The sequence below is a fragment of the Aulonocara stuartgranti genome, assembly GCF_965226115.1.
Source record: "Aulonocara stuartgranti genome assembly, chromosome: 6".
In the NCBI taxonomy this organism is placed as follows: domain Eukaryota; kingdom Metazoa; phylum Chordata; class Actinopteri; order Cichliformes; family Cichlidae; genus Aulonocara; species Aulonocara stuartgranti.
This window is the reverse complement of record NC_138944.1, coordinates 29,105,550-29,130,973: the sequence shown is the minus strand read 5'-3', so window position 1 is coordinate 29,130,973 and position 25,424 is coordinate 29,105,550. Positions and strand designations below refer to the sequence as shown.

Sequence of the window (25,424 nt, the reverse complement as noted above, 5' to 3'; positions counted from 1 at the left end):
TATATCATCTTAGCATGTTTATGTTCAATTTGTGTGATGTAGAAGAAAATGTATAACCTCTGCCAGCTGTTTTTGTTCACACTGGTGCAACAAAGTATCTAATCTATTTTTGAGTTCGTCATTCGTGAACCATACTTTTGTCCTAGAGTCATTTTTGACTGAACGAAGAGAAAATGCAGTCGCAGCCTGAGAAACTCTCTGAACATCTTATTCTGAGTGTTTTTAAATGCTTGAAATTGTTTCCAAGAATTTAAGGAAAAACCTTCAGTACAGCGAATCTTTCTTTTTTAATAATAAATTTATCACTGGGGATAAATTTAAATGAGCCTAGATCCAGGCTGAATTACAACCACGGGCTTACTGTTGTAATTGAACAAGCCTAGAGAAAATATGAGACGACAATGTTCACAGTAGAAAAATTAGGTCAGACTCTAAAAACATGACTGATGATGGCATCAGTGTCTTTGTGTTTCTGTTGCGCTCGGTGGTTTTCTTTCACAGCGTTAGCGTTTTTTTCATGTATTAGCTGAAACAGGAAACATTTCCCACGTGCATGTCTACTCCAAAATATTATGGAGGAGTCCTAACACATTTACAAACTACTGATACAGTACGAGAAGTACCACGGTTGGTATACACACTGGCATAATATGTGTGACTTTTATATATTGTTGTAACATTAATACAGTATACCAGGAATTTCTTAAAAAGTGACATTGCAGTTATTTTTTTGTAAAACTGATCTGATTTTGTCTACATCGTCATCATCATGCAGAACCAAATGAACAAGTCTACTTTTTCTGCTGGTGCAAGGCCACTGCGATTGTTCTGAGGTATCAAGCAAAAAGAATCACAAAGCAAACGGAGCGTTGTTAGTCTACGCGAAGAAGCAGCAAAGTGAAAAAGACACCGTGACAGCAGCGAGGTGAGGTACAACAAATCTCGTAACCCTGAATGAAACAGACGCTGAAAGTCGGTCTCAAATCTGTCAGAGCTAATTAGCAGCTTTATGTAGTCGTGTCTGACGTCAACAGCGTCACAGACACCAAAACATACTGAACGCAGACAGCTAAGCAGGCAAAGAGGCTGCAGTGTAAAAGCACCAATTCGCCATTTGTCAGTTTAGATTTCTTCCGACCCTTAGAAACAAAAACAAAAAACAAGAAGAGGAAATGAGGAACGTGTGCACTTCATTGCATCTTGCTCTTTGTGATTCGTAAACCTGATACAGAGCCAGCTACAGAGGGATTTTTACACAGTGAGAAAGCTTAACATGCTTTTGTTTGATATGCATGGATAACTCTAGATGAGCAGAGCAAACGTGAGTTCACGCCAAAGCAGGTAAAAAAAAACAAAAAACAAGCAAACAAAAAAAAAAAAAGTCCTCTCTTCCTGCTTCCTGTTATCCTGCAGTCAGGTTTTTTTTTGTTTTGTTTTGTTTTTTACTTCCAGCTCGGCTTCCTGCTTCTGCTGGATATCATCAAGTCTCTGGGCTGCACAGACTTTTCAGAGAAGCTGCTAGATTTACGAACGTTCTCACGTGCTACAGGGGGAGGCGGGGTCTCGCTACGGTAGGTGCTGTAGCTTGTTGCCTTCACGCTTTGCACCCGCCGCAGGCTTGTTGCCTGTGGCCGCTCGTCACTGGTGTGACCTGCGTGTGATGCCCGGGTCGGCTTTTGTCGACCCAGGAGGGAGGGGCTGCGAGACGGGGTGGAAGGGACCGACGGAGGGCCCAGCTCTTTCCTGGTCCTGGAAGACGAGGCCACAGTATTGCGGGCGAAGCTGGGGACTCCAGAAGTGTTTTTTGCACTGTGTGTGTGTGAACTGCTGTTCTCAGGAGATGTCTGAGCTTGAGCTTGAGCCTGAGCTTGAGCGAGGGCTCTCATAGTAGAGCGGCACATCTTCTCCTCAGGCGCCGGCTTGGGAATGTTCCTCACGGGTTTGGCGCTTGGCTTGTGGATTGAAGCTTTCCTAGGCATTGAATCACGTGCCCATCTAGAAACGCTGCCCGTGAGAGCACCTCCCTTCTGGGCTTTTGACTCATCAGGAGGCAAACTGGAGTGCCGAGGAGGTCTCGTTGTCTTCTCGCTCCTTCCTCTTGCCGGAGTGCTCTGGTCACGGGGAGGCCGCCGTGTCTCCCCGCTATCGTGAACTGCAGGTTTCTCTGCTCGCCTGCTGCTACCTGTCCTGGTCAGCTTGGTAATAGGGATGACTTTCCGCATACCCTGGTTATCGTTGTTGGCCAGCGTTCGCACACCATGGCCTGCACTGGTTTTGGTTGCTTTGCTGCCTTTGCTCTTTGTAGGCGCTGGCTTTCGGCTGCTTCGTTGTGCATCTTTCCCCGCAGTCTGTTTTCCTTCAGCGGTGTCGCAGCTCTCCGTGTCCCACTCTTCTGTGGTAGTAGATGGAGCCATAGATGCTGCATCCACAGATTTGGGGGCTGAGAGCTCATTAGTTGAAGCAGACTGGTCGTTGGGAGATGTGGATTGCGGGTCTTGCCGACTCTCCTGATCTTTGATGCAGTCAGCTGTTTGGAAATGAAGTCCTTCTTTTGTAGACGAGGATTCCACCTCAGAGCAATCCAAGGTGACAGAGATGTCCGTTTCTGTGCAGTCCATTATATAAAACATTGGCTTCTTGTTGGATACAGAGGTATCTAGTGGAAGAGGGGTATCACAGGTTGTGGATGAAACTGTGCTGTAGTCCTCTTCGTCTTTCTCTCTCTGAGGAGAGACCCCAGCCTGAGTTGGAGGAACTATTGTATCTTCCCATACTACCTTTAGATTTCCCCCCCTTTCCAAAAATGTATCATGTGAAAGGTTGTCCAGATCCTTGGGTGGTGACTGTCTCCCTATTTCCAGATCCGTCACCACAACGTCCCCCCGGTTGACAAAGTGCATGTGATTGCTGTTATTGTTTGGACTGATTAGGTCAAAAGCCTGAGGACCTCGGACTAAAGTATGCTTCTCCACACTAACACTCATGTGGCCAGTAATTGCTGGGTTGGGAATATGGGCAGGCTTCTGAAAGACACAAAAGGGCCGAGGCAGAGCGCTGCTCTCTGACACAGATGAGTAATTGTTGTTGTTGTTGTTGTCCCCGTTATCGTTTAGCTCAGAGGAAGAAAACTTGGCGTGTGAGACGATCGGCTCAGTTTCTGAATGCGGAGACGTTGCTTTTCTTTCACGGCCCAGTTCCCGGTTATTGTCCTGGCCTAACATCCAGGGGGCCATCCTCCGCTGGATAGGACGGCCTAACCGAGGTAGGCTGTTAAATTTTGAAAAGTCAGAGGTGTTCCCTGTGCTTCCGAACAGCTCCAAGTATCCCTGGAGTTCACGATCTGCTATGGAGGTCATGGTGTGTCGGTGTCGGCGTGCGCTGGCAGAACGTTCCAGCGGGCAGTGTGGACTCTGAGACCTCTGGAAAAACTCCAGGAGGCCCTCCTTGGTGAGCATTTCCACGTCGTTCTCGCTGCTGCTGCGACCAAATCCGCCGGTCTGATCCCCGCTCGACCACGCAAAACGCTTTTCCTCCAGTTCTTTGAGACGACGCTGTCTGGCTGCTTCCTTCAACTCCCGGTCCGTGTTGTCCTGATGGAAACAGAAATGTAAGGAAGGAGAATTCTGAGAATCAGGAACATGAATGATGGTGACATCCAACTCACTTATTGAGTTTTTTTAACAGTGGATCACCATGAACAATTACCACGCATATAGAAGACAAGCAAGAAATGACAACATCATATGAGATTATAATAACCCAGAATTATTGCTTCACTCAAGCAGACCTTAACAGCTTTCTTGAATTTGATGCAGAAGTCCTGAAAGATCCGGAAGCCCTCGTCCAGCTTGAACGTGTCCTTGTCTTCACAAAAGAAATCGATGAGAGTACTTCCCTCTTTACGCAGATCCAGCCTGCGTCTCTTTAAGTCCTGAAGTGTCAGTGCTGCACTCTAAGACAAGAGACCGAGCACACATGCACACTTTTTATTCATAACGCATCATCCACTTTTACACAAGTCATTATCTATAGCACTTAAGTCAGCAGCTTCACAAATGTAGAGCGGGCTGGATCCAACTTTCTGTACATGTGTCTGTGTACACAATGTATTACATAACTAACTGCTGCTGCTTCACCTGCAGGAAGGGCTCCAGCTGCTGCAGCAGCTCCTGGTCTCCTTGAACTTTCTCTTCCAGGGATTTGATTCGGACATACAAGGAGGAAAACTCCTCCTCAATGTTTTCCACTGAAATTCTACATGAACACAGGAGAAAGATATTTAAAACACACTTGTACTTGTTATTACATAAAAACTGACGGACAGGAGTGTAAGCAGTCTTCCTTATATTACTTAAAAAAACAAACAAACATGTGACATTAATTTGATGAATGCACTTCCAAACTGTTGAAAATGTAGACCGCAGGGAGAAATGCTTTCAGGGTCTCTATCCTGAGGGCAGGAGGGAGGAGTAATTCTCTGCGGTGCAGTATCTGCACTGACAGCACACAGAGATGACCTTGTGAAGCTGACAGAGCCTGAGACTGTGCTGTGAATATAACTCCTGTTCTACACCTAAATTAGATGTCAGCCTGGTTAATGAGGCTGTGCTTGGCCGTATCAATAAAATACTACGGCAATCGTCGTCTTCAGCGCCTCATTATGTTTCCCATCAGAAAATTTGGCTGTTTAATAAATGTGATGGTGGTTAATTTGGAAATCATTTCATTTTACAGAGGCTTTACAGAAAACTGATGTCTGCTGTGCAACTGACTGATACAAACTGACACTTATGCTCTCACAGTCCTTAACTCACCCTGCTTCAGACTGCATGCACTTGGAGAATAAACAGCTTTTATACGAGTCCATTATCACCTCTGCATGACTGCAAAACTGATAATGGACTCCTACATTTCTCACTGGCAAGGATTTGATTCCCTTCGATTACCTGGCTGCACTCTGGACATCTTGAAGCTTCTCAGGAAACTTGAGCAACTTCTCGTCCTTTTTCTTCGCCTCCTGCATGGAGAGAGACATCGCACAGTCAACATCTAAATGTCTGATTTTGTACAAGATAAAGTGGCGAAGTTGTTGTGATGAAGGACCAATATCTGTATGGTGATGTAACTGCTTGGCGAGCCGTTCTTGGCTCTGTGCCGTTTCCTGTCACCATCTGCTGTCCACCTGCTCTCCTGCAGCTTCAGTGGTCAAACAGTTTTCTCATCACTGCTGTAAAACACTGATTTGAATTTCTTTATGACAGACTTTCCTACAGTGTTTGTACAGTAAATGCATCTTTGCTTATTGTGAGGTTAATCCAGCTTTTTTCAGTTCTGCTATCGTCTTGTTAATACAACCATAAACCTGTTAATATAACCATTCATCATTTTTAAGATAAATGCACAGAGTAGAGGTTTGACACAGGCAAGGCAAGTTTATTTGTATAGCACAATTCAACAACAAGGTGATTCAAAGTGCTTTACAGAGACATTAGAAACAAGAACAAATAAAAAGCATGATTTAAAATTGATTAAAACAAGCAAATAAACTAACTAACTAATTAACAAACAAACAAAACAGTATATAAAATCAAAACAGATAAAATCAGTAGTTAAATGTAAGTTTTGAAATTTAAGCTTAAAAGTGTGGATTTGGTGCTTTATTCAAATGCAGCTGAGAACAGGTGCGTCTTCAACCTGGATTTAAATAAACTGAGTGTTTCAGCTGATCTGAGGCTTTCTGGGAGTTTGTTCCAGATATAAGGAGCATAAAAGCTGAATGCAGCTTCTCCGTGTCTGGTTCTGACTCTGGGAACTGATAAAAGACCGGATCCAGATGACCTGAGGGATCTGGATGGTTCATACTGGGTCAGGAGGTCATTGATGTATTTTGGTCCTAAACCATTCAGAGCTTTATAGGCCAGCATCAGAACTTTAAAGTCTATCCTCTGACGGACAGGCAGCCAGTGTAAGGACCTCAGAGCTGGACTGATGTGGTCCACTTTTTTGGTCTTAGTGAGGACTCGAGCAGCAGAGTTCTGAATGAGCTGTAGTTGTCTGACTGATTTTTTAGGTAGACCTGTAAAGATGCTGTTACAGTAATCAAGCCTACTAAAGATGAATTCATGGACTAGTTTTTCCAGGTCCTGTTGAGACATCAGATCTTTTATCCTTGATATATTCTTGAGGTGATAGTAAGCTGACTTTGTTATTGTCTTAATGTGTTTTTCTAAGTTTAGGTCTGCATCCATCACTACACCCAAATTTCTCGCCTGGTTTGTGGTTTTTAGATGTATAGATTGAAGTTCTCTGGTGACCTGTAATCGGTTTTCTTTGGCGCCAAAGACTATTACCTCAGTTTTGTTTTTGTTTAGCTGGAGAAAATTGTGGCACAACCAGTCATTGATTTCCTCAATGCATTTACCAAGAGCCTGCACAGGGCCTCGGTCTCCTGGTGACATTGTGATTGTAAATGCTGTTAAAATGTTAAGTTACATAATTTCATGAATATATATAGTTTGCGTTGAAATGTCTTTATTTGAAATGTACATGTGTAAGGTGAGAGCTAGTGTCTCGTGAGAATACCCTTAACGAGAGCACACGAGACTTTTCATGGACTGCGAGGGAGCAGATGTCTCTCATGAAGCGATTTAAGCTAAAAGTTTACTAAAAGAAAGGGCAATACAAGGACTTAAGGACCTCTTTTCAGGACAAGCAGCCAACGAGGTATTTGTCATTTGAGAAATGTTTTTTATTTTGTGTTTGGACTTAATATGTGTACTGTAAAGTTGCTAATTGTTTGTACTGTTCGCTCGTGACCAGTTCTCACGGCGTAATGGCGTATCGGCGTACTGGTGATGGTGAAGCTGAGGAGAGAAGGCCCAAGTAATAAACGCCCGTTTCAAAGAACCGACCTGTGTCTGTGTTGTCGTGAAGAGAGCTACAGTGAGAACTCGCCTGCTCAACACGGGTAGGAGAGGACAGGATCGCCGCGGATGACGAAACGACGCGGATCCGGTGCATCACGTCAGATAAGCAGAGTGCATAACGCATATCGGCACAGCATTAACAAGCAACGGTGGTTAGACTGAGTTAAAGCGCTAATTTTCACGTTTAAGATCAGGAGAAGCTCTACCACAAAGTGAAGTTAAGGTGGTGTGAGAAGTGGTTAAATGTGAAAATTGCAACTAAGGGACTCATCTGTTATTCTTGCTTGCTTAATGTAGAGATTAATCCAATGTGTTTGCATTTATAGTTGTTGTACATCACAAGGTTCATAGAACAAACAAGTAAATATTTAACAAGCTCACAGGTTATGAGTAATTTTGAGTTATACAAAATCTGCTGAGTTTAAAGGGCACCTTATGTGAATTTTAAAGGGGTACTATACTGATGTGAAAACTTGAAAACCTTTAGTAATGTAAATGATAAGGATTTAAGGTATTTCTAAGTACATTTACACTGTTATTGTATATTTGTGATAAGGTGATTTTTGTTGTTCTTGTCTGTTTGAAACTTAAGTTCAGTATTGAAGTCAACAGTGTGTTGGAAGACTCATACATACATTTATGAACCTTAATTCAAATTAAGTTTATTGCAACTTTCACTTACACATAGTCCAGAAGAAATCTAGTTGAAGTTTAATAGCTGCACAATCACACTGCTATAATCTCAACATGTCTAACATAAGCAGAGAGACCTGCCATAAAGATGCTGAACAATCCGCTCAAGCTGAAGCTACTGTCACTGAATCTGCAGCAGAACTAGAGGGGCTTCGAAGAAGTGAGAGGGCGCGTACCCTAACAGAAAGGGGAAGAGCATACCAAGATGAGAGACTGAAGCACATTCAACGCAAATACAAAATCATCTATGAGAAGTGGAGGTGTCATGCACGAATAGGCAAAGAGTTATTAAGTGGTGATGCTTCTAAGGATGAGTTAACTGAGCTTATTGAGAACATCAAAAGCACCTGTTCTGATGTAAAGGTGGTTTATGAGGAGCTGCGTCAAGCGCAAACCCCTGAACCAGACCTGCGGCGCAGGGTTGATACATGCATGTCATTCTCAGAATTTATTATTCAAAGAGCAGAGAGACAGCTTAAAGGTCATGAAGCAGATAAAGATGAAGAGTCTTGGCCTGATGCTGGATCTGTTCTAGGCTCAACAGGTTCTGTTTCTAGACCACTGTCTCGTCAAGGATGTAGTTCTACCCACTCTAGCAGCCACTCTGTCAAAAGAATAGAGGCTGTAGCTGAAGCTGCTGCAACTCAGGAAGTCTTGGCAGTGTTGGAGGAGCAAGAAAGGGAAGAAACAGAACTTCAAATGTTAGAGGCTGAGAACCTAGCCAGACAGCAAGCAATCCAAGATAAACGTAGAAAACTTGCACGCCTAGAAGAAGTAAAGAAGCTAAATGCTGCTAGAGCTCGAGTGAGGGTCTATGATGAAGCTGAAGAAAACATAGAAGCAACTGATTTGTCGTATGGTAGTGAAGTACTGCCAGAGCTTAGAGTCGCTGACTCCACAGTACTTCCAGTCACAACCCATTCTCTCAATGCATCAAGTCCCCCATTTATTCCTCAATCCCTAACAGTCACAAGTCAAGCTCCTTGTCCACAACAGCTACCTCAGTCTCCTCCAGCCTCAGTGTTGAGGCCTCAAGAGCAGAATAGCTTAGATCTGGTCAATGCACTAGTAGAAGCTATGAGTGCAAACCGGCTCCCAACACCAGAGCCTGGGGTGTTTACAGGAGATCCCTTGAAGTTCAAAGACTGGCAACTGTCCTTTGAAACATTAATAGAAAGGAAGAACATCCCAAAGAATGAAAAACTGTATTACCTAAGAAAGTACTTAGGTGGCACAGCAAAGAAGGCCGTGGAAGGATTTCTTCTATTGGGCACAGAAGCAGCATATGACTCAGCCTGGAAGCTTTTAGAGAAACGTTTCGGAGACCCATTCCTAATTGGGAAGTCACTCAGAGACAAGCTGCATGCATGGCCAAAGATAGCTCGCAAGCATCCTTAGAACCTAAGAGAATTTGCAGACTTTCTCAAGAGCTGTGAGGCTGCCATGTCTCATGTCAAGATGCTGGAGGTCTTGAATGACTGCGTTGAGAGTCAGAGGATTCTGCTGAAATTGCCAGATTGGTTGGTTTCCAGCTGGAATCGCAAAGTGATGGAAGTCAGACAAGTGAAAGCTGAGTACCCACCATTCAAGGTGTTTGTTGACTTCCTATCAAAGGAAGCAGATCTTGCTTGCGATCCAATTTCCTCAATACAAGCACTTAAGAGTGTTGAAAGCGAGAAACCAAGGCATCTACGAAGCCAAATAGTTCAAGCAAAGACTCTGACCACAACTACAACACAGAGCAGTATTACATCATGTGTTTTCTGCAAAAGGACAGGACACATCCTAGACAAATGCCGAAGTTTCACAGAAAAGACAGTTCAGGATCGTGTTAAGTTTGTACACACAGAGAAGCTTTGCTTTGGATGTTTGAAGACCGGTCATCACTCAAGAAAATGTGATAACAAAAGCACGTGTGAGAAATGCCAAAAGAGACACCCAACATGTTTGCATGACGATAAGTTCAAGGAACGTCAAAGGCCAATCCACCTAAATGCAAGTGAAATTTCAAAGGACAAGGCAGACACCACAGAAAGGACCGCAACAGCCACTTCCAACAGAGTTATTCAAGAGGGTCTAAGCACACGAACATCTTCTATCTTGCCAGTCTGGGTGTCATCTATTAAGCAGCCAGATCAAGAACTGCTAGTTTATGCACTCTTAGACACACAGAGTGATACCACCTTCATACTAGATGAAGTAGCTCAAGGCCTGAACACAAACAGAGAGAATGTCAGTCTGCGACTGTCCACAATGTCTGCCAAGTCGACAGTTATTCCATGTCAGAAAATGACAGGTCTACAAGTGAGAGGATACAACTCAGAGAAAAGGATTCCACTACCACCTGTTTTCACAAGAGAATTTATTCCAGTAAACAGGCTGCACATTCCTACCTCTGAAACAGCTCTAAAATGGCCACATCTAGAGCAACTGTCAGAAAAGATTCCACCACAGTTGGATTGCGAAGTAGGCCTTCTTATAGGCTACAACTGTCAACGAGCCCTCCTCCCAAGAGAGATCCTGTCTGGTGACGAAAATCATCCATATGCGCAGCGGACTGATCTGGGCTGGAGCATTGTTGGTTGCTCACATTCAGCAAGCGACAACAGCGATCCAATAGGATTCAGTCATAGAATCATAGTACGACAAGTGACACCAACTGTGCATCCATCAGTTCAGCTAAAGAAGGAAGTGCACTTTGCGTGCAGGACTCAAGTCAAAGAGATCAACCCACTTGACATAATTAAGACTTTTGAATCAGATTTCACAGATCACTCAACAGATGATAATCCAGTTTCTCAGGAGGACCTCCTCTTTCTGTCTAAAGTGAAAGCTGGAATAAGACAGAAGGAAGATGGCCACTATGAACTTCCGCTTCCTTTCAAGACAGACAAACCTAATCTTCCAGACAATAAACAGTGTGCAGTTCACAGGCTCAGCTCATTAGAGCGTCGACTGAGGAGAAATGAACAATATTACACGGACTATGTCAATTTCATGAATGAAATCATAAGTAGAAGAGATGCTGAGAAGGTGCCACAGTCTGAATTAGACAACCAGCCAGCATGGTACATACCGCACCATGGTGTCTACCATCCCCACAAGCCCGGGAAGATCCGTGTGGTTTTCGATTGTTCGGCACGCTACCAAGAAACCTCTCTAAATGACCATCTCTTGACAGGTCCAGACCTGACTAACACATTAGTTGGTGTGTTGTGTCGATTTAGAAAGGGTCCTATAGCCATAATGTGCGACATCGAAAAAATGTTTCACCAGTTCCACGTTGCAAGGGAACATCAAGATTATCTCAGGTTCCTCTGGTGGGATGGAGGTGATTTGGATTCTGAACCCTCAGTGTACAGGATGAAGGTACACCTCTTTGGGGCAGCTTCATCCCCCGGTTGCTCCAACTTTGGACTGAAATACCTAGCTTCACAAGGCCAAGGCAAGTTCAGCAAAGAAGCCATTAAGTTCATCCAAAGAAGCTTCTATGTAGATGATGGCCTGACAAGTGTAAGGTCGACTGCTGAAGCTATACGCCTGGTAAAGGAATCAAGAGCTCTGTGCAAAACAGGAAATCTACGGCTACATAAGTTTGTATCCAACGATGAGAGTGTGATTGCAACAATTCCACCACAAGAATATGTTCAGACCAAAGATCTAAACATGGCTCTAGGAGAACTTCATATCGAGCGAGCACTTGGAGTTCAGTGGTGTGTTGAGGCGGATGAATTTCAGTTCAGGGTGGTGGTAAAAGAAAACCCACTGACAAGGAGAGGCGTTCTCTCAACTGTTGCCTCAGTCTATGATCCACTAGGTTTCGTGGCTCCATTCCTACTTATCGGCAAACAGATTCTTCAAACACTGTGTAGAGACAAGGTAAGCTGGGACGAACCTCTCCCCGAGCACATCCAGCCACAATGGGAGTCATGGCTCAAAGATCTGCCTCATTTGGCAGTTCTAAAGATTCCAAGAAGCTACCTTCCATCAAACTTTGGTGAAGTCTCACTATATGAGCTTCACAACTTTTCTGATGCAAGCTTCAAAGGGTATGGTGCATGCTCATACCTTAGAGCGGTGAGTGAAACAGGACAGATAAGTTGTTCACTTGTCTTGGGGAAAGCAAGAGTAGCCCCTACCAAACTAACAACCATCCCAAGGCTTGAGTTATCTTCAGCTGTGACCTCAGTCCGCATTGGTGATATCATTAGAGGCGAGCTGGAGATTGAAAATGTGCAAGAGTATTACTGGACTGACTCAAAGGTGGTCCTTGGCTATGTGAACAATGATGCTAAAAGGTTCCAAACATTCGTGGCCAACCGCATCCAGCGAATAAGATCTAGCACAAAACCTGAACAATGGCGACATGTCAACTCTGAAAACAACCCAGCTGATGGAGCCTCAAGAGGATTGACTGCAGTTCAAATGAAAGAATCTAGCTGGCTGAAAGGACCCAACTTCCTTTGGCAGCAAAATCTCCCACATGAAGTGGGAATGGTGGGAGAAGTTGAGGCTACTGATCCTGAACTTCGGAGAGCACATGTTCATGCAGTTAAAGCAAGAGAACAGAATCCAATGGTAAACCGTTTAACTAAATTTTCTGACTGGTCCAGAGTGGTGAGAGCCATTGCCAGGCTCAAGAGATTTGTCAGAGAGTTTAAGGGATTTCAGTCGAGAACTAATGAGTCGACTAATCTTGAAGAACGAAGAGAAGCAGAGATCTTCATCATCAAACTCGTACAAGAAGACGCTTTCGCTGAAGACATAAAGAAAATAAGAGGCAAGAAGGAACACACTTTGAGCAGGCACAACAGGCTACGCCAGCTGAATGCTTTCCTGGACGAAACCAATGTTCTTAGGGTGGGAGGACGGCTGTCTCAGTCAGCCTTACACCATGATGTAAAGCATCCTGCGATTCTTCCGAAAAAATCTCATGTGTCAGCTCTGCTGGTCAAACATCATCATGAGCTTATACACCATCAAGGAAGGGGCATGACCATGAACGAGTTGCGCGCAAGCGGAATATGGGTCCTAGGATGTGGAAGTGTGGTCTCCTCACACATTTACAAGTGTGTAAAATGTAGACGATACAGAAGAACAACTGAGGTTCAACAAATGGCAAATCTACCAGGAGAGAGAATTGAGACATCTCCCCCCTTTACTTATTGTGGGCTTGATTGTTTTGGCCCCTTTATTGTGAAGGAAGGAAGGAGAGAGTTGAAACGATACGGATTGTTATTCACCTGCCTATGTTCTAGAGCAGTTCACATAGAAACCCTTGACGATTTGACAACAGACGCATTCATGAATGCACTTCGATCATTCATAGCTATTCGAGGACCCGTGCGCCAGCTAAGATGTGATAGAGGCACAAACTTTGTTGGTGCTAGAAAGGAGCTTTCTGAATTGCTTGAAGGAATGGATCAAGACCGTACAAGGGCGCTTGGTTGTGAATTTGTGCTGAATGTCCCATCAGCTAGTCATATGGGAGGAGTTTGGGAACGCCAGATTCGAACAATCCGAAGCATCCTGATAGCTATGCTCGACAAGTCCGCCAGCAGACTTGACACCACAACTTTAAGAACGTTTCTGTATGAAACAATGACCATAATCAACAGCAGGCCACTAAGTGTCGAGCATCTTCACGATCCTACTGGTCCGGAACCCCTCACTCCCAACCACATTCTAACCATGAAATCATCTGTAATTCTGCCACCCCCTGGACAATTCTGCAAAGAAGATCTCTATCTGCACAAAAGGTGGAGAAGAGTACAGTTTTTGGCCAATGAATTTTGGCAACGATGGAAACGAGAATACCTGCTAAACCTCCAACAACGACAGAAATGGCAGAAGCTGTCACGAAACTTGCAACCAGATGACATTATAATATTAAAGGATGACAGTGCACCAAGAAACCAGTGGAAGCTTGCAAGGGTTGTGGAAGCCCTGCCCAGCGCAGATGGCAAGGTGCGAAAGCTAAAGCTTCTGCTCAGTGACACTACTTTTGATAAGGGAAAACCAATCACTAAATCAGTTTTCCTTGAGAGGCCTGTTCACAAAGTAGTTACATTACTTGAGGCCACCTAAAACACACGTAAAGCTAAATGACCTACACTTAAATGTACACTCACACATCACTTCCTTATAATTTTCATTGAGGAAAATCTCTCATTTTAAGTCAATGAGTGATTTTGGTGGGAGTGTAAATGCTGTTAAAATGTTAAGTTACATAATTTCATGAATATATATAGTTTGCGTTGAAATGTCTTTATTTGAAATGTACATGTGTAAGGTGAGAGCTAGTGTCTCGTGAGAATACCCTTAACGAGAGCACACGAGACTTTTCATGGACTGCGAGGGAGCAGATGTCTCTCATGAAGCGATTTAAGCTAAAAGTTTACTAAAAGAAAGGGCAATACAAGGACTTAAGGACCTCTTTTCAGGACAAGCAGCCAACGAGGTATTTGTCATTTGAGAAATGTTTTTTATTTTGTGTTTGGACTTAATATGTGTACTGTAAAGTTGCTAATTGTTTGTACTGTTCGCTCGTGACCAGTTCTCACGGCGTAATGGCGTAATGGCGTAATGGCGTATCGGCGTACTGGTGATGGTGAAGCTGAGGAGAGAAGGCCCAAGTAATAAACGCCCGTTTCAAAGAACCGACCTGTGTCTGTGTTGTCGTGAAGAGAGCTACAGTGATATATATTTGTGTATCATCTGCATAGCTGTGATAGTTTATTTTGTTGTTCTTTATAATCTGTGCCAGTGGGAGCATGTAGATGTTAAACAGAAGGGGTCCCAAGATGGAACCTTGGGGAACTCCACATGTGATACTTGTCTGCTCAGATGTGAAGTTACCTATTGATACAAAGTATTTCCTGTTTTCTAAGTATGTTTTGAACCAGTTTAGTACAGTTCCTGAAAGACCTGCCCAGTTCTCCAGTCGTTTGAGTAATATGTTGTGGTCAACTGTATCAAATGCTGCACTGAGATCCAGTAAAACTAAGACTGACATTTTTCCACTGTCTGTATTCAGACATATGTCATTAAACACTTTGGTCAGAGCGGTTTCAGTGCTGTGGTTCTGTCTAAAACCTGACTGGAAGGCATCATAGTAGTTATTCTGTTTTAAGAAGTAACTGAGCTGTTGAGAAACTGCTTTTTCAATGATCTTACTTAAAAATGGGAGATTTGAGATCGGCCTGTAGTTGTTCATTTGTGTCTTGTCAAGATTGTCCTTTTTCAGTATAGGTTTGGTTACAGCAGTTTTTAGTGATTCTGGAAACACACCTGATAATAAAGAAAAGTTGACGATCTGTAACAGGTCTGACTCTAAAGTCTTTGAGACCTTTTTGAAAAAACTTGTTGGCAGGACATCTAAACAGCAGGAGGAGGAGTTCAGTTTACCTAAGATGTCCTCCAGGTCTTTGCTGTTAATAGGTTGAAACTGTTTCATGGTGTTTAAACAGTTTTTTGGTGGACACAGTACATATCCTGGATCTGCTGTTGATGTACCAATTGCTTGTCTAATTTTTTGGATTTTTTCTGTGAAGAATTTGGCAAAGTCATTGCAGGCCATGGTCGAATGAAGTTCAGCTGCCACTGACACAGGAGGGTTTGTTAGCCTGTCAACTGTAGAAAATAAGACCCGAGCATTACGACTGTTTTTAGTGATGATGTCAGAGAAGTAGGACCTCCTTGCATTCCTCAGTTGTAAATTATAATTGTGAAGTTTCTCTTTATAAATGTCACAATGAACCTGGAGGTTTGTTTTTCTCCATCTGCGCTCATCTTTCCTACACTCTCTTTTTTCATTTTTCACCAGTGTGGAGTTTCTCCATGGAGACTTTTTCCTTCCAGAGATAACCTTCACCTTAATGGGAGCAATAGTGTCCATTACATTTAACATGTTAGCATTGAAGCTATTGACGAGCTCATTGACTGACCCTCTGGACAGGTCAGGTGTTAATGGGAAGACCTGGTTAAAGATCTCACTACTGTCTTCAGTTATACACCGTTTTGTGATCACTGTTGTTGATATATTTGTGTGGGCTGAGATTTTACTTTCAAAGAAAACACAGTAATGATCAGACAGGCCCACATCAGACACAGTAACCTTTGAAATGCTCAGGCCCTTGGAGATCAGTAGGTCAAGAGTGTGTCCTCTATTATGTGTGGCCTCTGTTACATGCTGAGTCAGCCCAAAGTTGCCCAGAGTGTTACTCAGGTCTTTAGTCCCTTTGTCCTGAGGGTTGTCCACATGGATGTTAAAATCCCCAGCAATAATTACACAGTCAAAATTAGGGCTGAACGATATATCGCATTTGCGATAATATCGCGACATGATCAAGTGCAATTTTCTAACCGCAAAGGCTGCGATTATACTCTGGACATGTCCAAATTCATGGGCTGCATCCTCCTGAGGCCGCATTTGTAGACCGATTACGTCACAGCGACGCGCCGAAGGCTGTCCAAATTACTACCATATCCCAGAATTCATAGTGCGGCCCAGCCAAACTCCAGTTTCCAACAATGGCGGCCGCTACTAAGTTTTAAAATTACTCATACTAATCTTTCTGGGTCACAAAATAAACTTTTAACATATTTTCAGGCGAGAAAGTAGTTGTGTAAACATCAAATATCTGCTCGGTTTATCAAGATATCCCATATTTGCAAAAGTGCTTCGACGTTTTCAGAGGCGTCTGCTACCCACCAGCTCGACAGCTAGCCGGGAGCTCGAGGGTTACTGATGCGGCCGAGAACGGTACAACTCCCGGCACATCATTTTCAGATCACCGCGGAGTTTCGCTGCTCGGGTTAAACGTAATATATAAGTCACTTAGACAACCTAAAAATGTTATTGTTGGGCTTTTTTCAGTGTTTTGTTTGTTCGTGAGTAAATCGGTTTGGCTGAGATTAAAGTTATTAGATTAGATAAAATAAAACTTTATTAATCCCCCGGGTGGGTTCCTCCTTGGTTTTCACACAGCTGACTAAACGTCAAACAGAAAACTTATTAAACAGAAGTATGATCCAGTCGAGAATTTACGCCAGTGTCTGGTTATATTTTAGATAGCAAGAAGCAGACGGCCGAGTTTATTAAACTCCACCGAGACAGCGGTGACGCTAATCAGAACTAGCCTTCTGATTCAGAAGGCTAGACCGTCCAATTTCACACCTTTAAACTTTAAAGGCGTGTTTGTGTGTGTGTTTATACAATTGCTATTATGTTTGCACTTTATGTGTAATGTTACTGACTGCAGAGATCAGTAAGATGTGTGTATTTTTTATTTATTAGTTTTATTTATTTAATATTATTTTTTAATTGAATGACTGTCTAGTAGTTCACAGATGTCGAAAAACTGAGTGTGGTAAAGCCACTGATTTTGTTTATGTATATTTCTGCAATCTGCACATTGTACTGACTTTCATTTTAATGTTTACACCAGGGTTCCTTGTCAGCACTTTATGCTCAGATGTTTGTAAGCTAAAAATAAACTATTGTGTATGTTCAAATATACTGTTGTGATTGAAGAAGTTAAATAAAAATGTCAGTCATCAATTCATGCATCACCTCATGTCATCATAACAGAGGTCTGTCTTCCAGGAAAGAACAGTTTAAAATTAATGTAATATAGTATTGGCCATACTATATGATGTATTGCTTGTCTTTGTTTAATAATACAGAAGACAAAGACCTTAAAAAATAATCGCATATCGCATCGCAATCGCAATATTGGGGCAAAAAAAATAATCGCAATTAGATTATTTTCCATAATCGTTCAGCCCTAGTCAAAATCAACACAGATCACAGACAGCAGTTCACTGAGGTCATTAAAAAAGTCTGTGCAGTATTTGGGAGGCCTGTAAACATTAAGAAACACAACTTTGGATGGGGCCTTCAGCTGTAAAGCCACATATTCAAAAGACTGAAAACTTCCAGGAGATAGCTGCTTACATTGAAATGATTCATTAAATAAGACAGCAACCCCTCCTCCTCTCCTGCTCGCCCTGGCCTCACTGATAAAACTGTAGTTAGGAGGGGTCGTCTCGATGAGAACAGCTCCACTGTTACTTTGGTCCAACCAAGTTTCAGTTAAAAACATAAAATCAAGGCTGTGCTCAGTGATTAAATCATTAATTAAAAATGTTTTCCCAGCTAAAGATCTAACGTTTAATAAAGCCAACTTAAGTGTTTTAGAGGTATTACTTGTCCCCTCGTGTTTGGGAGCAGTCTGTGGCACACAAGGTATGTTTACTATGTTTAAAGATCTTTTAGAGTGCAGCTCTCTGTGTTTTGACCAGGCCACATGTCTCCTGTCACCTAAAAGTACAGAAATTTTAAAACCTTCTAGTAAACAGGGTCCCAGCTTCTCCTGGGAAAAGTCACCACTGCCATAATCCTCACAGCCCGGACCCTTCACACATCACACATCAGACTGCGGAGACAAAGCATGAAGGTGGTAAGGAGGAACTAAGGGGGGCGAGGCTGGGCAATGTGACTTCGATTGCTCTGTTGAGGGTGGGGCTCGATGGCGAACCTTTAGCCGCTCTGGTGGGGGGTTTATGGGGGACAAAAAGGGATTGGGACGGGGGGTAGATCTGAGCCCAGCATTGACCCGCTCCATCATCTCCTCAGTGAATTTCAGGTGTGGGGAGGAGGGAGAAAGGGAGGGGGAGGAGGGTGATGGCCTGTCAGGGGTTTGGGGGACTGGAGAAGGTCGAGGTCCCTTGTCCTGGTCGTTGGTGTTGTTGAGAGAGTTGGAGGCAAATAGGGACCCCTCTTCTTGCCTTAGATGTCTCTCCTTTCTGAGGCTCTTCCCGGGTGGGGGCAAATGGAGCTCCTCCTCAAGGTTTCTGCTGGGCTTTGTCTGTTCTTGGAGTACTGTTTGTTCCTCTTTATGAGATAACTCCTCGTTTATCTCAGCCTCAGTGCAAACAAACAATTAATTCAACACCTGAAACCTGGTAATTGGCCACCAGTTGGAGATGATTTGAGCTTTGTGACATGCCGGAAGCAGAAGATGGTACACTGTGCTCATAAAAGTAGGATAAGGTCAGCATCAATACTCAGGTAAGCTGTGGTGTTTAACTGTTGCTCAGTTAGCATTATGGAGCCCGAAGTGTGCCAGGAAAATATCCCTCACAACATTACACCAACAGCCAGAAGCACAGGACAGATACATGCCTTCATGTCGTTTTAGCTGACAGGAGTGGTGCCCAGTGATGCTCTTCTGCTGGTGTAGCCCATCAGCTCCAATGTTCAATGTGCTGTGTGTTCAGAGATGCTCTCCTGCACATCTTGGTTATCTGCCTTTCTATCATCTTAAAGCAGTCTGGCCGTTCTTCTCTGGCCTCTAGCATCCACAAGGCATTTTCACCCTGCTGCTGGTCATCTCCTCTTTTTGCACACCCTTCTCTGTGAACCCGCACTCAACACGTGACCGTGTCTATATGCCTAAATGCAATGAATTGCTGCCACGTCATTTGCTGACCTGTGCGAACGGTCGAACAGCTGTACCTACTAAAGTGGCCAGTGAGTGTAAGCGGTAATGTAATTCCATGCTCAAGTGGTTCTGAAACCAGGACTGAATCCACATTACAAACATCTGCAGTGTCTACAGGTGTTTTGTGTGTACTCTACTACAGCGTCACTGACCATGGCCACAAAATGCAGCAGGTTCATCCCCGGCTTGTTGGCTTTGGTGTCAGCCAGTGAAAGGAGGGATGACAGCTTGAATCCCACAGCGTTCCCTGCATAGCCACCCTGAGAACAGAAGGATATTTTACACAGAGAAATGAACAATATCATAGAATCACAGCTGGAAATAACGTGAAACAATAAGACTCTGCCCGAGTGATACAGTGGTCCCTCGTTTAACGCAGGTGTGACGTTCCAAAAATAACCCGCGATAGGTAAAATCTGCGAAGTAGCCAACTTTATTTTTTTTAATTATTATAGATATTTTAAGGCTGTAAAACCCCTCACTACACACTTTAGACACTTTTCTCAGACAAACATGAACATTAACACTTTTCTCTCTTGTTTAAACAAGTTCAAACCTTCGTAGAAAAACAGGTCCAGTATAGAATGAATTGTTTGTTGGGGAGAAAACGTACAAACATACAGTGCAGCACTTCAGAGTCACACTGCTAGTGATCGAAGATTTATGTAAATTTGACAAGCTGAACGCATTCTGTACTGTACAGGAGGCATGGCACGAGATTGCCTGACAATGGTCTACAGCCAATCAGGATGCAGAACACAATGCGCTGTGAGAAAGAAAAAAAAGCATGCAAAATTGCACCAAAAAAATTCTGCGAAACAGCGAGACTGCGAAAGGTGAACCGCGTTATAGCGAGAGACCACAGTACAGCTTTCTTCTCTGAGCAGTGATTTTGTTTTGGTTTCCAACAAATACTGACAAAAGGTTTTATTATTTATTTATCTGGAAAAATACAAAAAATAAAAAATAAATCAGGACTGAATCGAAACATCTTGCGTGTTCAGAGGCAGCAGAGATGTGTTCGCGTATGCGAACGTAACCTGAGAAGCTCTTACCGCGTTCATAATGTTTCCTGCCTGCAGCACCAGATGCAGGATAGCATGAAGCTCCTCACAGCTCATCAGCTCTTTAAGGAGATATCAATATAAACTCAATTAGAGACTCCAGAGAAGATGTATGACAAACCATCTCGTTTTCATTTATCACTACCATACAGGAAATCTATCAGCAGTAATGTGTCCTTGTGTGATTCAGTCATAAACCTAAAATTACCACTTTAAAGTAAAAGGGTAAATGTTAGCACATTGAAAAGTTTTAATTAAATTTTGTCATAAAAGTTCCAGGTAATTATTCCACACAGTGTTTAAGTGATTGCCCTGCAATGCAGTGAAAAGGTCACAGTACTGTAGAGGAGGGTCTTAAGAAAAAATCCAATACAGCACAAAGACGCAAGACAGTGTGACTCAGCTAAAATGGCAACCTGGTTCAACCAATGGCTGAAAATATAATTAAAAAGGTTTCCAGATCAGTTTATCAATATGGTGATTTTACAGTAAATCACAAATTCAACAGTATATGTCAGCTTTAGCTCCAGAAGAAAAAAAAAGAAAAGATATAATATTAGTGTGCACATTCATGAGATAAACTGTAATAACCGTTTGGATCACAGTGATCTCCTATTAAGTGCTACCATCAGGTCACAAGATCCAGCACGTTGTTATATAACCCATACAAAACAAATACTGTTTCCATCAGCTGAGCTTTGTCTCAGTGATAATAAGTAAAAAAAACATGATAAATACTACATAATGTGGTCAGTGCGAGACTTGCAGCAACCTCCACCACTGAAATTTTAAGTGTCAAAACTGCAGTTCCTCAAGTGGCCACTTGAGGCTGGAAACATCCCCAAAGAGTCCTACGGTATGTTAAAATATCCACGTTCAAAGCTGAAATAAACATGTTCATGGTACAAGAACTTCTCCCTCTTTATGACATCTGTAGAGAGGGTGTTTTTTTTGTTTTTTTAAACATGAACAAAATTCCTCCAGAAAAGTTGGGACACTGATGAATTGCAAATTACAAAAAACCTCATATGTTATTCACAATAAAACATTGCGTGTATAAACGCAGCCACAGCTTGTTTAACTTTGACTGAAAGGTATGAGAAAGCACAGCGGCATTTCTTCATCGTGTTCACATGTGAGGTTGGAACTCACCTCTAACTGTATGGAAGGATGCTGCTAGTGAAGGTTAGCATGCCTTTTAACATTACAGTAAATGATAGATTATAGCACGATGCTACCCAAGCTAGCAATACATTTAACAGAGTACAGCTGGCTTACAAAAATAAATAAAAAACAAGCGAAATGACCAAACTAGCCAAACTCAGGTCTTTCAAATGGTAGTCCATGGCCTAACAGGTCACACTGTGGTGACTATATAAAGTTATTTTTTATTTATTCATTTTTTATAATAATCCAACACTGTGAGTAACTAATATGTATAGAGCTGCTCGACTCTTAAGTTACATTTCAATGAAACTGCTTTTTTTTTGGTCATGAGTGTCCTCACGTCAAAATGAGATCGTCCTGCTTTCTGTGTGTGTGCAAATGTGTTAGAGCAAGTGTGTTATTATTACGTTTAGTCACAACACGGACGACATCAATCTCATGGCCCATCGCAGCACAACAAGGGAGGAACTCTTCCTGGAGGACCATGGCCTCAATCCGAACCTCGAACCTGTCAGAGACGGAGTTCAGAGTTTAAATCTGAGAAAAGATTCGACTCTCTTGCTCAACACTGAGATCCTTAAGAAAAGACAAATTGTTATTATAATGCAGCAGGCTGAGAGAAATGCCTCCTGCTTCCCCCTGGAGAGTACCTTAACACTCCATCTTGCTGCTGAGTGGCAGTAAAACTTGACGACTTTTAGCACCTTAACATCCTCATAATATTTTCTAATCATCATTTCAATTATAGCACGAACCAAAAACGACTTCTGACTAATTTCACTGGACAAATGCTCCATTTCAGCCCAATCAGTCTGCATTAGTTCTCCATAATAATCCCTGCAGGGACTGCATCCTCTGAATGACACTAATACCATTTTAATGCGCTATCACACAGTGCTGCTGGACAAAAAGGAAATTCAAAGGAAGTTACTCAGTCCCCGTTCAGAAAAGATGGAAACATGCTTTCAGTTGAATGAACTGAAAATATTATGTAATAAGACCCTTTATACGTGTGGATGGGCTGTTTTATCATCCAAAGGAAGGAGATAAAATGAAATCAAGCATTATATCCTTTTTTACAAAGCTGACAAATGTGCACATTCCCCAGTCGTATTAATATTATTGAAAATGAACACTTGATAGATTAAATACAAGTCAGAGAGCAGCCGTAAACTCTTTGGAGAGTCGGCACAAAATCATGAAACTCTGCACTCAGTTTTGAGTCTTTATCTTCCACTGACTGTCAAACTGCTGACTTGACATTCCTTTTTAATGGAAACTGGATTATATACATGCCCACTGAAACCAACTCACCGTGGCACCTGGATCAAGAGGTACATAAAGGAATCGACCAGTGTCAGCTTGTCTGGATCTCCTTTGAATGCCTGCAGCTTCTTAATCTGCAGAGAAAATAAAGAGGAACAGGAAGCTCAGCAGGGCGCTTTCAATCCACGTAAACTGCCTTTTATCATTAGCTGTGCTCTGTGATTCAAAAGCTTAATGCTATTCATGCTTGGCTAAAAATCACAGGCAAGTACACAAACACGGACCTCCTCTGCGTCGGGCAGGAGCTTCAGCAGGTCTTTGAGCAGCTCCGCTCCATAAATCTTTCCTTCTCCTTTTCGTATGTCTTCGACAATGGAGCGGTTGGACCTGAAAGACAGTTTGTTTCTGTAAAGTTCAGAGATAAATTGCACAGGTGCTTCCTTTAATGCCTGCCCTCCTCTGTTTACAAAGGCACAAAACACAGCTTTTGCAGAGAGCATTAGGCGTCTCTGCCTGGCTTTCTTATTAGCAATATAAATAAAAGAGAAATCTGTTTTCACAAACCCTTTAGGGCACAACTGGTCTACTTTCATGTTTGAGGCTTTAAAATGACTAAAAAGACAATATTAGGTAAGCTGACACTTAGATGTGATTCAAACACTTTAACAAACGCCAGCCTTCAAAAGGTTTACATGTTTATTTAACTCGTGATATGGTAATTTATTTTATTAGGTTAAATTACCAGGTTTTATTTTCTGAATTTCTTGCAATGTTAGGATGAGAACGCGGAAAAAGGAATTATTTGCTCCACGTGATTATTCAGGTTGAGCGGTTTGACGACAAGTTTGAGCGACGAGGCCGACATGGTTTGGACATGTGCAGACGATGGAAAGGGGATATACTGGACAAAGAGTGTTGAAGATGGAGCTGCCAGGTAGGAAGAACAGACGAAGAACACAGAGGAGACTGATGGATGCTGGTGTGATAGGGGAGGATGTTAGGGGTGGGGTGAGATGCTGTGGAGACCCCGAATCAGGCGGGGAGACAAAGATAGGATTTTTTTTTTTTTAAGTAACGAACCCGGCAAAAGTTCAAAGCCTCGTTGAAGCCTATAAAGAACTTTTCAGTGCAATATAAAAAAAATGAGACATTTATTTATCTATTTGTTTTTCACAAAGATAATATTAGACTGTTTGTGGAAATTCCCACAAACCCTTTAATAGCCATGAGAGGAAAAACAGCTGGTTCATTGTTCCAACACCAGGAAGGGTACACATTTTCCCTCCCGATCAACGATGGGAATTTCATTTCCAGTTCTGTGGTGTAGACCTGTGCAGGTAGGCTGATGACTGAGTGTGAATATACTGAAGTTGGAACACCCCCCCCCCCCTTTATTTTTTTTAAACAAGGGGGGAACCACTTGGTGGTATTTTCAACAAAAAGACAATTTCTAATCAATCACAGTCAGAATACTTTATTACGTTTTATAGTAAAGTGCTGCGTAAAGTGCAGCTTATGACATAATTGGCTCAAATGCATTGCAGCAGAAGATTAATGCATACTCCTTAAAATAAAAAGCAACAAAAACAAAAGTAAACGCTGACTGTAATGAGGTCACTGCTCCTACTCTGTCTTGACTCAGTGCAATGGCTCGCAGTCAAATGTCATTAAAATCCTGTGGAGAGCCATGCAAATAGACCTTCAGGCAAACAGATACCTAACACACTTTTTGCTCTCTATTCTAGACAAGTTATGCAACTCAATCCTGAGTCTGGTCAAACTCACTTTGAAACTTCCCGAACCAAATAATTTAGAACAATGGATGCCTAAGAAGGCTTATTAGACTACCTGGCACAGATTTGGACCCTTTCCTTAGTTATGAAAGTTAAACTGATTGATTGAAAATAAGAACGTGTCCATGATAATGATAGCATCTGATCTGAACTGTCCTTAGCAACAGCATGAAGAGCTGATGAGAGGCGTGCTTGGAAAAGCCACGAGGGAAAATAAAAAACAATCTCTAATTTAGTTAAAGTCAAACAACCGTTCGTGGGATTTTTTGTTGGTTGGTCACAGTAAACTCTTTGGTTATGGTAAACCTCACTGCTCTTCTAATGATGGTCATTTAATCCTCTAACTTAAGTAGCTCTGTACTTGACAAAATTAAACACTGGCTGTAACACAGAGCAAGAAAGGTTTTACGAAAACTACGTCACCACTGCCACTAAAGTGATGCTCAAAGTTTCAGTGTGTGTGTGTGTGTGTGAGCAAATGGAAGCACGATATGTCTTAAAATGTTGCATGTTCAGTCATTGCAATGGTTTGTTTTGTTTTTACACTTATTTACATAACTTCCCAACAAATTTCAGAAATGGGTTTGTACTTTTCATGTCTTACTGACCATTCAAAGCACTTCAGATTAAAAGTCAGATTTTAACTTTGCATTCATACACTGGTTTATTCTGTGGCTCAGGGGTCTCAAACTTAAATGATCTGGGGGCCACTGCTGGCCATTGTCATTGTAGGGTCTCTTTAGTGTTCAAGAGGCACAAAAACAAACAAACAAGAAAACACCCATAAATATTTCCAAAAATCTAGCGTTTGCTTCTTTTTTTTTTTTTTACTGAATAATACAATATTGTAAAATAAGACAAAACTGAAAAAGTGAGCACAAATCTTTTTTCCTCATTCTTAACTGAAGCCTTTTGGTGAACTTACAAAAACACAGATTTCAAATCAATATACCGTATTTTCACGACCATAAGGCGCACTTAAAAGTCTTAGATTTTCTTCAAAAAGTA

The 25,424-nt window shown here is 42.3% G+C and overlaps 1 protein-coding gene across 2 annotated transcripts in view; it reads right to left on the bottom strand.

Annotated features, from left to right (window-relative positions):
- Positions 1-333: 333 nt before the first annotated feature.
- The window catches only part of fhdc1 (FH2 domain containing 1), a 44,642-nt gene continuing 19,551 nt past the window's right edge, over positions 334-25,424 (bottom strand). For both annotated transcript variants that reach the window (XM_082535476.1, XM_082535477.1), the window contains 9 exons: positions 22,908-23,010; positions 22,672-22,757; positions 21,765-21,865; positions 20,182-20,252; positions 19,279-19,386; positions 4,947-5,017; positions 4,137-4,254; positions 3,788-3,952; positions 334-3,590 (listed from right to left, as the gene is read on the bottom strand). In XM_082535476.1, coding sequence (XP_082391602.1) covers positions 1,443-3,590; positions 3,788-3,952; positions 4,137-4,254; positions 4,947-5,017; positions 19,279-19,386; positions 20,182-20,252; positions 21,765-21,865; positions 22,672-22,757; positions 22,908-23,010 — 2,971 coding nt within the window. In that variant the 3' untranslated portion in view covers positions 334-1,442. The remainder of the gene's footprint in view (positions 3,591-3,787; positions 3,953-4,136; positions 4,255-4,946; positions 5,018-19,278; positions 19,387-20,181; positions 20,253-21,764; positions 21,866-22,671; positions 22,758-22,907; positions 23,011-25,424) is intronic.